Source organism: Cupressus sempervirens, chromosome 1 (assembly GCF_028749045.1).
Source record: "Cupressus sempervirens isolate cs-2001-9-10 chromosome 1, ASM2874904v1, whole genome shotgun sequence".
NCBI classification, from domain to species: Eukaryota; Viridiplantae; Streptophyta; class Pinopsida; order Cupressales; family Cupressaceae; genus Cupressus; species Cupressus sempervirens.
Genome location: NC_143118.1, coordinates 616,271,162 through 616,286,025, shown reverse-complemented (window position 1 = coordinate 616,286,025; position 14,864 = coordinate 616,271,162). Strand labels below are relative to the sequence as shown.

The 14,864-nt window shown below is 35.9% G+C and overlaps 1 protein-coding gene across 2 annotated transcripts in view; it reads right to left on the bottom strand.

Moving 5' to 3' along the window:
- Positions 1 to 12,536, bottom strand: part of EMB2394 (Ribosomal protein L6 family) — a 29,685-nt gene extending 17,149 nt beyond the window's left edge. The window contains exons 1-2 of one of the 2 annotated variants that reach the window (XM_089832620.1): positions 12,119 to 12,536; positions 11,587 to 11,901 (exon numbers count right to left, since the gene is read on the bottom strand). In XM_089832620.1, coding sequence (XP_089688746.1) covers positions 11,587 to 11,901; positions 12,119 to 12,156 — 353 coding nt within the window. In that variant the 5' untranslated portion in view covers positions 12,157 to 12,536. Of the gene's footprint in view, positions 1 to 10,612; positions 10,901 to 11,586; positions 11,902 to 12,118 lie in introns of those variants that run through there. The other variant, XM_089832629.1, reaches the window with a different exon arrangement.
- Between the last annotated feature and the right edge of the window lie 2,328 nt (positions 12,537 to 14,864).

The window sequence follows — 14,864 nt, the reverse complement described above, 5'->3', positions numbered from 1 at the left end:
ATCTCCACTCTGATCAGTATTTGACTCAATTTGAATTCTCTAATCTCTATTTGATTTTAGTTTAGTTACTATTTAGTTGGGATCATGGTCCTTAATTTATACCTTTCTAATCAAGAATCACACCTCTTGAAGTGCAAGGCCAACTTGCTTCTATAATCAAATCAATTCAACTTACACACAACTCACCTTGCTTTTATCCTTGGGCAGAAATTTTCAATTTAGACGGAAATGTCCCTTTGTGCTGCTGGTAGGAATTGCAATTTTAAGTGGAAATCATTTCAAAGGTTAAGTCATAGTTTACAGACTCAGATTTGGAGAGTACTCAGCAAGCCCAAAGATTTTGACTTGACAAAAGCTTGCGAGGAACTTGGTAAGTTAGACAATACTAAAATTAAAATTTCTTAAAGAAAAAAAAAAATTGCAAAACTCACTGACAAAATGTTTTAAATTAAAAAGTTGACATCTCAAAAAAGAAAATGAATGGTCTTGTAAAAAACATGTGAAACCAGTGTTTTAATCACAATGGCAATTATGGTTTCTTGTGCCTATAAGTATAAACACACGAGTTAAACTCGTGGAGCAGAAAAATAGAGTATTATAAAAACTCACAAAGAAAAAAAAAATAGAGTACTACTATGCTGAGCACTTTGTGATTTTAGCTGGAAATTCCCTTGGGAACTTTTTCCATAAGGACTAGTTGGACGGTTTTTTCATGTTGCTACAGATTTTTTACTTGAGTGCACATTCTATGACAATGTGGATTTTACACTCAATTGGGCCTCGTTGAGAATTTTTCATGCATTAGAACTTAAACTCCATATCGTTTTTGTTTTAGTGTTGATGAGCACCTATTAAGCCTTATGGAGGAATTTTTTTTACATCTTAGCCATTTTTCATGTTCACTTCTTTCTTATCCAACATTTAATCATTTCCATTAATTCACCATTTTTCGTTTTGGGTGAATTTAAGAAGGTGCTGTGTATTTTCGAAAACTTGTTATTTTAGCCATTCGTACTTCCTCTTAATCAATACAGCCAATTTTGCAAATTTCTTCATGTTTTCTTGACCAACACTTGGACAATCTTTGCATCTCGTTTACATGACCATGGATGCTCCAGACAATGTAAAATTTTATGCCCTTTTGTGCTTTTTACTTTTAAGGTACTTTAATAAATGTTCTTTAGACTTTAACCATTTTCAACCAACTATTTAAATTTTCAACTCTTTCGAACTCAGAACAAAGCACTTTTTCGTTCCTATTCCTACTAGAGCTCATCAATTATAAGGATGGTCTTGCCAAAATAGACTTACTCAAATATGCAATTCTTAACCAGAAAATTCTTCAAAATTGAAACCCTAAAAGATAGGGAATCACCCTTCACTCTAGACTTAGCCAAATTTATCAATTCTCAAATGGAAAACAAGGAGGCTTAAGAGACTGGTGACATAACTTCCCGATAAACACAAGCCAAAACGACCAAGCGGACCAAAAAGTAGGGGTCCCATTCACAATGGGGCGATGTTGAAAATATCGTGACTCACAATGACAACACAACACAGATATTCTTTGTTATGGCAGCTTTTGCCAAAAAGCAAATGTCTCTGCTTTTGAAGGCCACTTTTCTTCAATAGTGCACTTAACTAGATGGTTGCTAGAGGGGTGTCACATTATGACAAAAAGCATAATTTTAATCCTGAGATCATATGGTCCACATCAACTATCAACAATCACAACAAGCAATGTCATGTTGGTAATACTAATATTATAATTTGATGAAATTATGTGTACAATCATTACATAGAGCATTATTTGGTTCAAATGTAGCAATAGTAATCTGTTAGCACATTCGCAACACAAGTAGAAAAATTGCTTATACTTGGATCACACCTTTCCAGGTCTTCTTCAAATGAGCATGTCATTTAGGTGGGAACATATCATCCAAAAAGTGAATCTTGTTTGAACAAAAGTCAATAGCCCCAAGTGAACCATTGCATTTTGATGTGACTCATAACTATTACTGAACTCTTTACCTTTCACCATTGCTCTATATTTTCCTTTATGGCCATTATCTTGGAGCAAGTAGACTACAGAATCTTTTTAGTGCATGTACCTTATTGAAAGGTCCAAACTATCGTTAATCTACAAATTGAGTTTGTTTTCAAATACACTTCTTTACATAAAGGGGTTACATACTAAAAGTGTTCAAACTAGATAGACAAAAAATAGCAGTTACATGCAGATATAACCAATATCGCGAAGGAATAAAGCACAAATAAAATGAACAAAAGAGACAAATTTGACGTGGTTCACCCAATCCTTGGGTTATGTCCACCAAACAGCAAGTCCAATATTATTATCCAATAACTTCAACTTGTTACAATCTTCAATCTCCCTTACAACTCAATACCACTACAAGAGGCTATGTGTTCACCTTAGAAAACCCTAACCCTAAGCCAATATTACATAACTTATGTTGGCTGATGACGCAAGGAGTTAGGAAGAACTAGGGCCAAAGGCACATCCAACTACTCAAACCAACTGCCCAGAGTCAACACAGCGGAAATGACAACAAATATAAATAACTCGGGAGATAGAGGAAGTAAAAAGCTTTTATTCATATATTCATCCAAAGATCAATTGCATGCCCAACTGTAAAGCCTTTTGGGTTACGGCCATATATCAATTTCAATTACAATCTTCAATGATCCAACTTCGCATTCTGCTCCTCCCTCTAAGTTTTGTCTCTTAAGATTCTAACCAAGGTCTCTTAAATACATACACAGCCACAAGTCGTCCTGTTGCAAATACAACTAAATAAACTCTCATATTAAATGCTAGGCTAAGCCACAAGTCAGCTTGCAACAGATATCTAATACTAAATTCAATGCAAAGGTTGACCTCAACAAGAAACCACACATAGACAAATCGGCAAACGAAGGCTCCACGAAATACTGACACTCAGCATCCAAACGAACTCGGCATCAAACAAACTTGGCAACCACACGAACTCGGCAACCAAAGGATGACTCAGTGACCAAAGAACACTCGACAGCAACTGTAAGCTCGGCAACAACTAGGAAGCTTGGCATCCACTAAAAGCTCGGCAACAACTGAGAACTCGAAAATGCAAGACATTGCAACTCGGTAGAAACGCAGTACAACCCAGGATGCTCCTACATCAGACAACCAGGGTGGAAAGAAAGGATTCTCCTAAATCATGCAAGTGTCACAACCCGAGCTGAATCCAACTCAAATTGAGAAATCCATGTAGCATCTTCACTAGGTATGTTTTTCCATTTTACCAAATACTTATAGTAATTTTTTCCTCTCGTGCTCTTACCAACTCTCTTCTCCAATATCTGTTCAACTTCTTCAATCTTCTTCTTAGGATAGTCATTTGGTACATCCACTTCATCTTCTAACTCACGATATTGGTATAAATCAACAACATTGAACTTAGGAGATATATCCATATCATCAGGTAACTCAACTTCATAAGCATTACCACTATCAAACTTTCTTAAAATCTTACAAGGCCAAACTTCTTCATCTTCAGCTTATTGTATGTTCCAACAAGAAATCTTTCTTTCTTTAAATGAACCATCAACTCATCACCAACTCCAAAACATGATATCTTCTAGACTTATCAGCATTCTCCTTATACTTCTGATTACTTTGTTTCATTCTCAATTTTACTTTCTTATGCAAAGACTCCATAAAATCAGCAAATTCTTCCCCTACAACACTTCTCTTCTCTTTACTAGCAACATCCCTCAAATATGATACTCCTCTAGGCTGCATTCCTGTAACAATCTCAAAAGGTGTCTTTCTCGTACTCCTATTCACAGAATTATTATATGCAAACTCAGCTTGTGCCAACACTGCTTCTCAATTACTTGGCTTAAATTTAACTAAACATCTTAATAAGTTACCCAAGCTTCTATTCACAACCTCTGTCTATCCATATGTCTGTGGATGGAATGTAGAACTAAACTTCAACTCAGTACCCATTTTCTTCCACAAAGTCTTCCAAAAATAACCAACAAACTTACCATCTCTGTCAGAAATAATACTTCTTGGTAATCCATGCAATCTCACAATCTCTTTGAAGAAAAGTTCAGTACCATGCTCAGCATCTGATGTCTTCTTACAAAGTATAAAATGAGCCATCTTAGAAAATCTATTCACAACAACAAATATAGAATCATACCCCTTCATTGTTTGAGACAATCCAAGAACAAAATCCATACTAATATCACTCCAAGGTTTCTCAGGAATAGTAATAGGTGTATACAAACCAGTATTTTGACTTACTCCTTTTGCAAATTGACAAACTCCACAACTCCTTACAAATTTCTGAACATCCTTATACATTTGTGGCCAATAATACATATCCTTCAACAAACTCAATGTCTTATCAATTCCAAAATGTTCAGCCAATCCACCACTATGCTTTTCCTTAATCAAATTAACTCTCATGGAACTTCTAGGGATACACAACAGAATTCTTTTGAACAACATACCTTCTTGAATGAAATATTCATCATACTTACTTATGTGATCTGTTAGATTTGGTGCTCTGCACTCTCTTCATGCCTTAAAAAAATCAAGTTTAGTATCATACAACTCTTTCATGTCATCAAACCAAGAATGTCAACCTTCATCTCAATTAACAAAGAATGTCTTCTGCTCAATGCATCAGCAACTCTATTAGTAACTTCACTCTTATGCTTGATAAAAAATGTGAAACTCTACAAATACTCAACCCACTTCATATGTCTCTGATTCAATTTATGTTGACTTCCCAAGTATTGTAAAGCTTTATGATCAGTATACAACACAAACTCCTTAGGAATCAAATAATGTCTCCACTTCTTCAAGGCTTGAACAATAGCTTAAAACTCTTAATCATACACAGAATATTTCCTTTTAGCATCATTCAACTTCTCACTAAAGAAAGCAACAGGTTTACCTTCTTGACTCAACACAACTCCTATTGCACTACCACTTGCATCACATTCAACTTGAAATACTTTATTGAAATCAGGCAAAGCCAATACAGGCAACTCAACAACCTTTTGTTTCAAAGTCTTAAAACTCTTATCAGCTCCATGTGTCCATTTGAATTCATTTTTATCTCCTCTCATTGTCTTAGTCATAGCATTACAAACAGAACAGAAATTCCTTATAAACTTTTTGCAAAAACTAGACAAATCATGAAATGATCTTACCTCACTCACATTGTCAAGTGCAAGCCATTCCAAAATTGTTTTTACCTTCTCGGGATTCCATCTTCAAACCATCAGCTAAGATCACAAATCTCAAAAATACAAAATCTCCTCTTGCATAAAAGAACACTTCTTCAGATTAATTATCAACTTCTCCTCTTTCAATCTTTGCAATACTTGTCTAACATGCTCAAGATGTTCTTCCTTACTCTTGCTGAATACCAGAATGTCATCCAAATAAACAATCACAAACTTACCCAAGAATCTTTTCAGAACTTCGTTCATTAACCTCATGAAAGTACTAGGTGCATTAGTCAAACCAAAAGGCATAACCAACTATTCATACAAACCATCTTTTGTCTTGAAAGCAGTCTTCCATTCATCACCTTCTCTGATTTTGATCTAATGATAGCCACTCTTCGAATCAATCTTGGTAAAATATTTTGCTCCACTCAACAATCCATTATGTCATCCATCCTTGGCATAGGAAACCTATATTTCACTGTGATTTTGTTAATAGCTCTAGAATCAGTACACATCCTCCATTCTCCATTCTTTTTAGGTGTTAATATAGCAGGTACGACACATGGACTCAAACTTTCTTTGATCAAACCTTTCTCCAACAACTCATGCACTTGTCTATTAAGTTATTCATTCTTTTTAGGTGTCAATCTATATGGTGCTTTGTTCAACAAACTAGCTCTAGGAATCAGAGCCATACAATGACTTATACTTCTCATTGGAGGTAAACCATCAGGGATATCCTCTATACCAATCTCCTTATACTCATTCAGCAATTCCGCAATTTCTACTAGTACTTGGTCAATACTACCAACTGTCACTCGGTCACCACTAACTGACATTTAGTTAACACTGTTTTCTAGCACTCGATTACTATTGACACAACTCGGTCTCCTTGGAATTATAGCAAAACAAACTTGATTCTTTTTCATTTCCTTTTCAAATTGTTTCCCGTTAACCATGCAAATTCTTACAGTAGTACAATTAACCTCATCTGGACTCTCAATCAAAGGCAACAATATTTGTTTCTTCACATTCACCCAAAGGGTATATTGATTCAATCTTCCATCATATATAGCATATCTATCATATTGACAAGGTCTACCCAACAAAATATGACAACAATCCATAGGCATAATATCACACAAAACTTCATCAAAATAATGTCCAATCTTGAACTTCACAATACATTGCTCACTTACCAATATCTTATGTTCATCCTTGATCCATGAAACATGATAGGGTTTAGGATGCTTCAGCCTCTGCAACTGCAACTTTGTAACCAACTCTTCTAATGCCAAATTTGTTGAACTTCCACTGTCAATGATTACCTTGCAACATTGTCCAGCCACCTTACATCTAGTTTTGAGAAGACTTCTCCTAAGGACAGGTTCCTCATCGCTTCCCTTATTACATAAGATTCTTCTCACCATCAAACTTTCTCCAGCCTAAGGTCCACTTGGTGAACCCTCAATGTCTTCTTGAATCACAGCATTTATGTTAGCTTGCCCACTTTCAGAAGATCTACATTTAAAAGATCTATGCCCTTCTTTACCACCTCTAAAACAATTACCACGAAAACCACCTCTAGAATAAGAATTACCTCTTCCTCGGTAAGAACCAGTACCTCCTCGATAGGAATCACCACCTTTCCACTCGGTCTTGCCTCTATCATCATTCTTCCATTTAGATTTCCCTTTATCTTGCACAAAATTGTCAGATCTACCACTTTCTCCATAAGATCTACCTCTGCCTCTCTAGAATCTACCATCTCTACTTCTTTGTCTTTGTTCATGCTTCTTTGTCAAGATCTCCTCAGCTTTCAAGGCATATTAGTATGCTTCTTCCACACTTTCCAACTTCACAAAACTTATCTCATCTTGAATTCCATATCTCAATCCATTTATGTACCTTGCAATCTTTTCAACATCATCCACATGTCCAGATCTAATGTCCAATCTATAGAATTCCTCAGTATATTCCTTCACAGTCATGTCTCTTTGTCTCAAATTTTGCATCTTTCTCAACAAGCTAACTTGGTAATCAGCAAGAAGGAATTTGTTCTTTACCTTGTTCACCATTTTCACCCACTTTCAGATCTTCTCCTTTCCTCTCCTTTGTCTATCAATTTGCAAATGCTCGCACCACAATGAGGCATGACCTTTCAACCTAGTAACTGCAATCTTCACCATCCTGTTATCAGGAGTATTTCATACTCAAAGAACTTTTCCATTTCAGAGATCCAATCCAACACAGCATTAGTATCCGATTTCCCATCATAAGGAACAACTTCTACAACAAGTTTTGAATTTGCCCTAGACAATACTCTCAACAACATTGCCTCATCTTGATCTTCTTCAAGTTCTGGATTAGGATTTGGTGCTACTGCTTCATCATCACTTACATCATCAAGATGTGCTCCTCTCCTCTAGACTGTCTCTACAACATCTAATCTGGTTGCAATTTGTCTCAATGCATCCAATATCACATTATCAGCATTTCCTCTACCTCGAACCATCTTTACAAATCAAGTTCCTGCAAGATTGTAACCTTCTACAAGTTGTAGGTCAAATCCTCAGATCTACTACCCCACAACCAAATTCACTTAAGGTTCTACACAATCCACTCTCCACAAGAACAACCCTCTACTCTGATACCACCTGCCACAAGGAGTTACAAAGAACTAGGGCCAAAGGCACACCCGGCTATTCAAACCACCTGCCCAAAGTCAACACAGCGGAAATGACAACAAATGTCAACAACTTGGGAGATAGAGGAAGTAAAAAGCTTTTATTCATATATTCATCCAAAGTATGACTCGGCGACCAGAGAACACTTGGCAGCAATTGTAAGCTCGGCAACAACTAGGACGCTCGGCAATGACTGAGAACTCGGCAATGCAAGACATTGCAACTCAATAGAAACACAAAAAACTGAAAACATGTAGGATAGCAGTACAACCCAGGATGCTCCTACATCAGCTTAACAAGTTAACCATAAACATGCTTGACGTGTCAACCTTGGGAAATGGTTGACAAGTTTAACTCAAATATCCTTAATGAGTTAACCAAATAAAAAAAATTATCCCACAGGTTATTAAAAGTTTACAGTACTTTCCTGATCAGTCACCACATATCAACAAAAAGGACATGAACTTGTGGTATATAGTAATGCTCAGTACTCAAAACATGAATGTTAAAAACCACTTCTTGTAACACATTAAACTTCTGGATTCATCAAATTTTCAGCCAATATATATCTGATTTCATTTTACTAACATCAGCTGGATCATATTGAAAGTGCAAAATCTGCAGGAGGGGCAAGATGGACAACAGTAGAAAGCTTAGAAAATCTGCAGTCTTTCCCAATTTCTTTTTCTTTTAAGATATGCATCTTATATTACAACAAAGAACATGACTGTTATATCAACTAAACAATGAGTTACACAGTAAAAGTCAGCTTATGAATGCCAGAAAAGCTAACATCTGTTTAACTTTGCTCCCCCTACAACAAAGAATCTACACCTCTGTGCTTGGTAAGCAATTTTGGCTTTAACATGAATGCCAAAAACTTGCTTAAAACTATACGACTCTTCTATTCTGAATGTAGAACTATCCTCGTCGAAGGTTGTCTCACATCTTGTCTTCCAAAGCAAATCAAATGCCATACAACTGTATCAGATGCTCTCTGATTATCCAAGTATCTCCTAAAATTTAGTCTGCCTCTTACTGTGTCCAATGAAACCTGGCAGTGAAGATTCCAGAATGTGTGTCCAACTTCTCCATTCATACTCATTATGTATAAAGAAAAAGAAATAACAGTCTTATTGAGGTTTGACCTGGCCACCATGCCTTGGGGAAGGTTTTTGACAGAATTTTCTAATTTCCAAATAGATCAGTAATGTTTTTACTAAAATCTTCCAGAGCTCAAAGTAAAACAGATAATGAATCATACACAGTGTCTACCTCGGCGTGATCTAATGGTAGGACAGAGCAAGTGCAATGACGATAATCTGGTCCAAGCCCCACTTGGCATACTCCCTATGCATTTAACATTGGCCACAAATGGAAGAGATGCAAGAAAGTTACAGGTGAACTTGAACAGTAAAGAAACCCTCTACATTTCTGAAGTAAAAGTATCTAACCTTGAAGGTACATATGCTCACATTTAGAGGCCTGCAGGGTGAGTGTCTTAACATACTTATCAAAAAATATACATGGCCCAGAAAGTGAAAACGGTAAGGCTTCCCAGTCTATCTTCCATTAAGGCTTCTAAGGCTGGTGCAGATGCCAAAGTGCTTGCAGGCGCTTGTTGGTTGAAGGTAACTGCCATAAGCCGCTCCCTAATTTAAACAAATAATAGAATGATGACACCTAGTCATACAAACTTGGGTTTGATATGATTTCTTAAGCAATACATCCATTGTTTTCTCACCCCTAGTGGTGACCTTTGTCAGACCCATCTGCTGGCTCAATGTGACAGATCATTTTTGTGGATGTTAGTGTGCCTATCAAAACAAAATCACAGAAGCCTATACACTAAAAGCTGCCAAAGAAGGCTATACACAAATTTATTTTTCCCATTTTTTAAAAGCATTCAAATATAGAAACAATTAGTGGGTGCCCTATTGGTTGTGCCACTGCCTATTACGTGACTTTTTCTCCAAGAGAAGATAAAGTTACAAAATAACCTTTCTAGAATTCTATAAGGCATTTATGTGAGACTTGGGAAGGGGGCATGGAGATCAGTCATTGAAGAAGGTGGTGGTGGCTTGGTGAGCTATGAGCCACTTGGAGAAGGGGCACACAGTGTGTGTCCAACTCAGAGTATAGCATACATCCAGGAGTGTCTTAGCTGGGGCTGTGTTATTTTTGTTGTGGAGGCAGATTGGGTTCTATGTAAGAACCAGTGGGTTCTGCATAAAAACCAGTTTCCTCTGATGGTGCTATATCCATTAAGGACCCAAAGCCATTGGAACCTTCTTAGAGCGAGAATGACCATTCCAAGTGCTCAAGAATAAGACAAATATTGAAAAAAACCTTGGTGATAAAAATATATTAAGGATAGATTTTAATGTCATACGAATGAGTGATGTGGCTATGTTATTCATTTTATTGTGCTAACAACTGACTTTATAATTCCTGTTAGATTATTACATGTCATAGTTACTTTAACTATTTAAATCTAATTTAATCTTGTCACGTATTATAATTGATCTTAACATTAATATTTAATCCATTAATCTTCTCTAAAAACACTTGATTAATCCCATCACAGTGCCTATTACAATAAAATCACAAAAGCCTCTACACTAATAAAAAACTGTCAAAGAAAAGGATGCTGGGCTTAGTGGGTGCCCTACTGGTTGAATGTTTTTCGTTGACAAAGGTAACACGAATCAAAAGCCAAGATGCTGGCTTGATTGCAGAAAATTCTAATACAACACAGGTCCAGATGACTTTCATGTGCCATTCTGCCTAATGTTTCCATAGCCAGGTGATGGGTTAATAGGGCCTTCAGTCCTCCTCCTTCTGATACAATGTAGTTGATCTCATCAATCCAAATGTGCCTACTACCGAAAGCTAAAAGAAGCCCCCATAAAGGAAAAGACAAAGCTCGGAGATTCATTTTGCCTTTAATTTTTTTCAATTTTAAATAGATAACCTGATGTTGGATTGCTTACAAGAAAATTTGACCGATGAAAAAGAAGGAAAGCATGTGTAATCAAACTAAATATACATTAGCATTAGCATTGCACCAGAGAAAGAAAACTAAAAACATTTTTATTTTTTTCTTTCCACGTGATTGAAAGGAAACGGTACCGAAACAGAGAATCTAATTTTGAATTTTTACAACAATTTTGACTGATTAACAAGAAGGAAAGCATGTGCTATCAAACTAAGCATACATTAAGATAAGCATTGCACCAGAGAAATTAAACTTAAAAACTTTGGCATTTTTTGTTTCCACATAATTGAAAGGAAACGGTACCGAAACAGAGAATCTAATTTTGAATTTTTTACAAGATTTGTTTACTAAAAAGAAGAAGAAGAAGAGCTTTTGCAATCAAGGTAAAAATACATTAACATAAGCATTGCAGGCAGATAATTACACACAAAAGCTTTGATGGATTTTTTTTCGTTTCGACACAACTGAAACGAAACGGTACCGACACAGAGAATCTAATTTAAATCGTTCACGAGAAGTTTTAACCAATGAACAAAAAGGAAAGCATGTGCAATCAAACTAAACATGCATTAATAGAGCATTGCCAGAGAATAAAACTAAAAATTCGATGCATTTTTTCGTTTCGACAAAATTGAAAGAAAACAGTACCGAAATAGTCCGTGTAGTTGATTCGCTTTCCTGTTCTCCACAGCCTTGTAGAGTCTGAGGAACCCAGATTCCTGCTTCTCTGTCTTAAGTTCATCTGGATATGTAAGCGAAAGTTCCCCAAGGGGTCCTTTTGTTTTAATAAATTGTCCATCCAACACAACTTCCACATTGGATGGCACTTCCACAGGCTTTTTCCCAATCCTGGACTCTTTACACTCAATAATCAGCCTTCTATAAGAAACGGAACCTCTTGAATGTCTGTTAATGGGGGTTCTTTGGCCCTTGTCTTCACCCAGGAATGTGCTTTTCAGAGCACTGCATTAAAACCCATCAAATAGATTCAGCATTTATACGAGACGGCTCTGAGAACCATCTAATGTATTAAGCATATATACACGACAACGTAGAGACCAATCCAATATAGTAAGCAGATACGCAGAATTGCATTGTTACCTGTCAACTATAACGAGTATTAATTAAAAAAAACACCATGAAAACACAAATGTAGTAGGGCTACGTCAATTCTGCTTACTAGGTACAGTGGGGCAGGGTGCAGGTGAGAGAGGCCATCTCTGCCTCCCTAGTCGTGTGTTGCTGTTTCAATGTTATGCCAGTGTGATACTATCAGGGGTCTCGCAGGATGCAAAGTGTCATACAGAAGGTGTCGAGGGATTTGATGGTGAACTTTTCTAACAGATTACGCTGTTTTGTCTGCACTGGGGAAGGCAGTCACGACGTCAATCGATACAGTTTCAGGAAGATTGTACATAGAAGCCGGGCAGATTCTATGGCCATCTTTCACCTTATCTACTCAAGCGTTGTCTTTCAGTTTAATTTCTCACAAAAACAACTCTATTTTGGAGATTGTCATAGCTCAATCAGTGTTTTCCCTAATCTCTCTCCAAAGAATGTTAGGACCCATTTGGTTGCAGCATACGCTGATCGTGGGTCCCATAGACACTTGTGGGATTGTGGGCATTATTAAAATCTCACATTCATTCAGTCAAATCCAAGGGATCCGAAAAAGACAATGGTCTTAAGTAATTTCTATATTTCTTTTTATTTTTTTATTTTTATTTTGTTATGGATCGTAATCAAAAAATAGATCGTTTAGTTGATATTATCTTCTTCAAATAAATTGTGCATGTTGTCCGTCTTCAGATGATTTCATAATGAATCTAAATATTGTCATGTATTGTGTACTTAGTGAGAAAGTGTCATTGAGTTTCAACTGCTTGTCCTACAAAACATGTAAGTTCTCTCTTCCCAAGCCTCTTCGGACCTCTTCCATCTATTGGTCTCATATTTTAGATGATCAGATCCAGTTCTCAATTGTCTTACTAACAACCTTGTTTTTCCTTTAATAGCAACCTCTAGATAAGCTATCTCACCATGTTCCCCACTTGGGTTTAGTTCTTAAATGTAGTAAGCCTTTTTCTACTAATGTTAGTGGTCCATATGGCACTCGAAATTTTCTCTATGGCAAACTTTTTTATGTTCACATTTGTATTAGGACATTCATGAAGCTTAATGTCTCATTTATTCAATCACTGTTTATTTTGCTTGATCCAAGTTTTTCTTCTACGATTAAGATCCTCTCATTTTACAATTTTTGGCCAGTGTTGGCTATATCTATTTTCAACATTCTTTAAATAACTAACTAACTGAGTTATCCCTAAGGCTTCCAATGGAAAAGTCCTAGCCTCTGCCAAAAGAATAACATAAGGAACAAAGGTTTTAACTTTGAGATTGCCTGTGATTAGGTGTTTCTGAAATCTCTCTAGCTTCTCCATCCACAGTTCGACATGTTGTCACTCCAAACCTCACAGCCAAATAGAACCACTGGCATGATCAACAAACTGAAAAGAGTCTTCTTGGTTTTCCAATCCCAAAATTTAGTTGTCTTCCATACGTTGTCGAGTAGAAACTAAGTTTCCCACCCCTGTCCCTCTCCTCCCCTGCCCTCGCCATATCCTTTTCCCTCTACATGTCTCCCAACTAAGACTAAAATTAAAGTTGATCCCAAGTTACTTGTATTCTTTCATAATTTCCAACAGGCTACCTTCAAAACAAAATGTAATAGGGTAAAAGCACAAACCTATGTCACATTTTATTTTTAAAAATGATCTCATAACTTAAATTGTTCAACTTTCACAACATAAAAGTGGCATTTTTGTTTAGAATTTGAAGATGATATAAACTGATAAAATTTGTAAAATTGGATAAAGTTTATGTCTATAATTTTTATTTTTATTTAATTTAGTAAGATTTTTTTCATTTTTAAAATTTTTTAAGCCCATTTTTTAATTTTTTGAAAATGCTGAAATTATAGAGTTTTGTTCTTCCAAACAAATATATTCAAATGATGCTCTGATTTTGTAATATGTTTTGAGGGTCTAAGAAGTTACAAGAACTTCAAGATGAGAGTGTGATTGAGATAGAGGAGGATAGCTCCCTGGAAGGAGATGGTCAAATCATCTGGTAGCCCATACACCACTTAGGAAGTTTAAAGTTCTTGACTTAATTTTATATAGTATTTTGTTCTTCCCTAACCCTGACTGCTATATATACAATGATAAAAAGTTAGGATATATTAATGTTGATGTGATTGCATTCCAATTATATTCAAGACATGAGAAATTCATGTGTTTTAATTACTAAATAATGATAGAAAAATGTTTGAAAATGACAATAACTGTATACATGTATGCAACAATTAAAACCTTATTCCTCCCAAATTTACAAAAAGGGGGTGGAAGTTTTCAATTCTAGGAAGTGAAATTGGGTCAATTACTATTAGGGACTAATCATATAAACCATTATGAATCGGTAAATGGAGGACAACGGAGCTGGAAAAGGTTGGAGAGCTGAACACATAGGGTCAAGCAAGATTGGGAAAGTTGTAGTAGGATAACTAGAAGGAGACCCCTTGGTCTGGAAATACCAGGTTCCAATTCTTGTACAATTATTTATACTATTTCATTATTTATGTGTTTAGTCTAAGACTATCATGAAAAATAAAAGGAATTCTTGATAAACGTTGTTTTCTTTAACTAAATGAATGTCAAATAATAGCCCAACATTTTTATTTATGTGTTTGTATGTCTGGCCTATGTGATTGAATGTATTCCACTTTGGTGAGCCAACAAAAAATTATTTCTCTATAAATGTGGATGGTCATAACATTGCATGTTCACCACTCATAAATCAATGAGAACAACTAGGATACAAAGATATGAACTCAAAAAGATAGTGCTAATTAGAATAAAATATTAGGT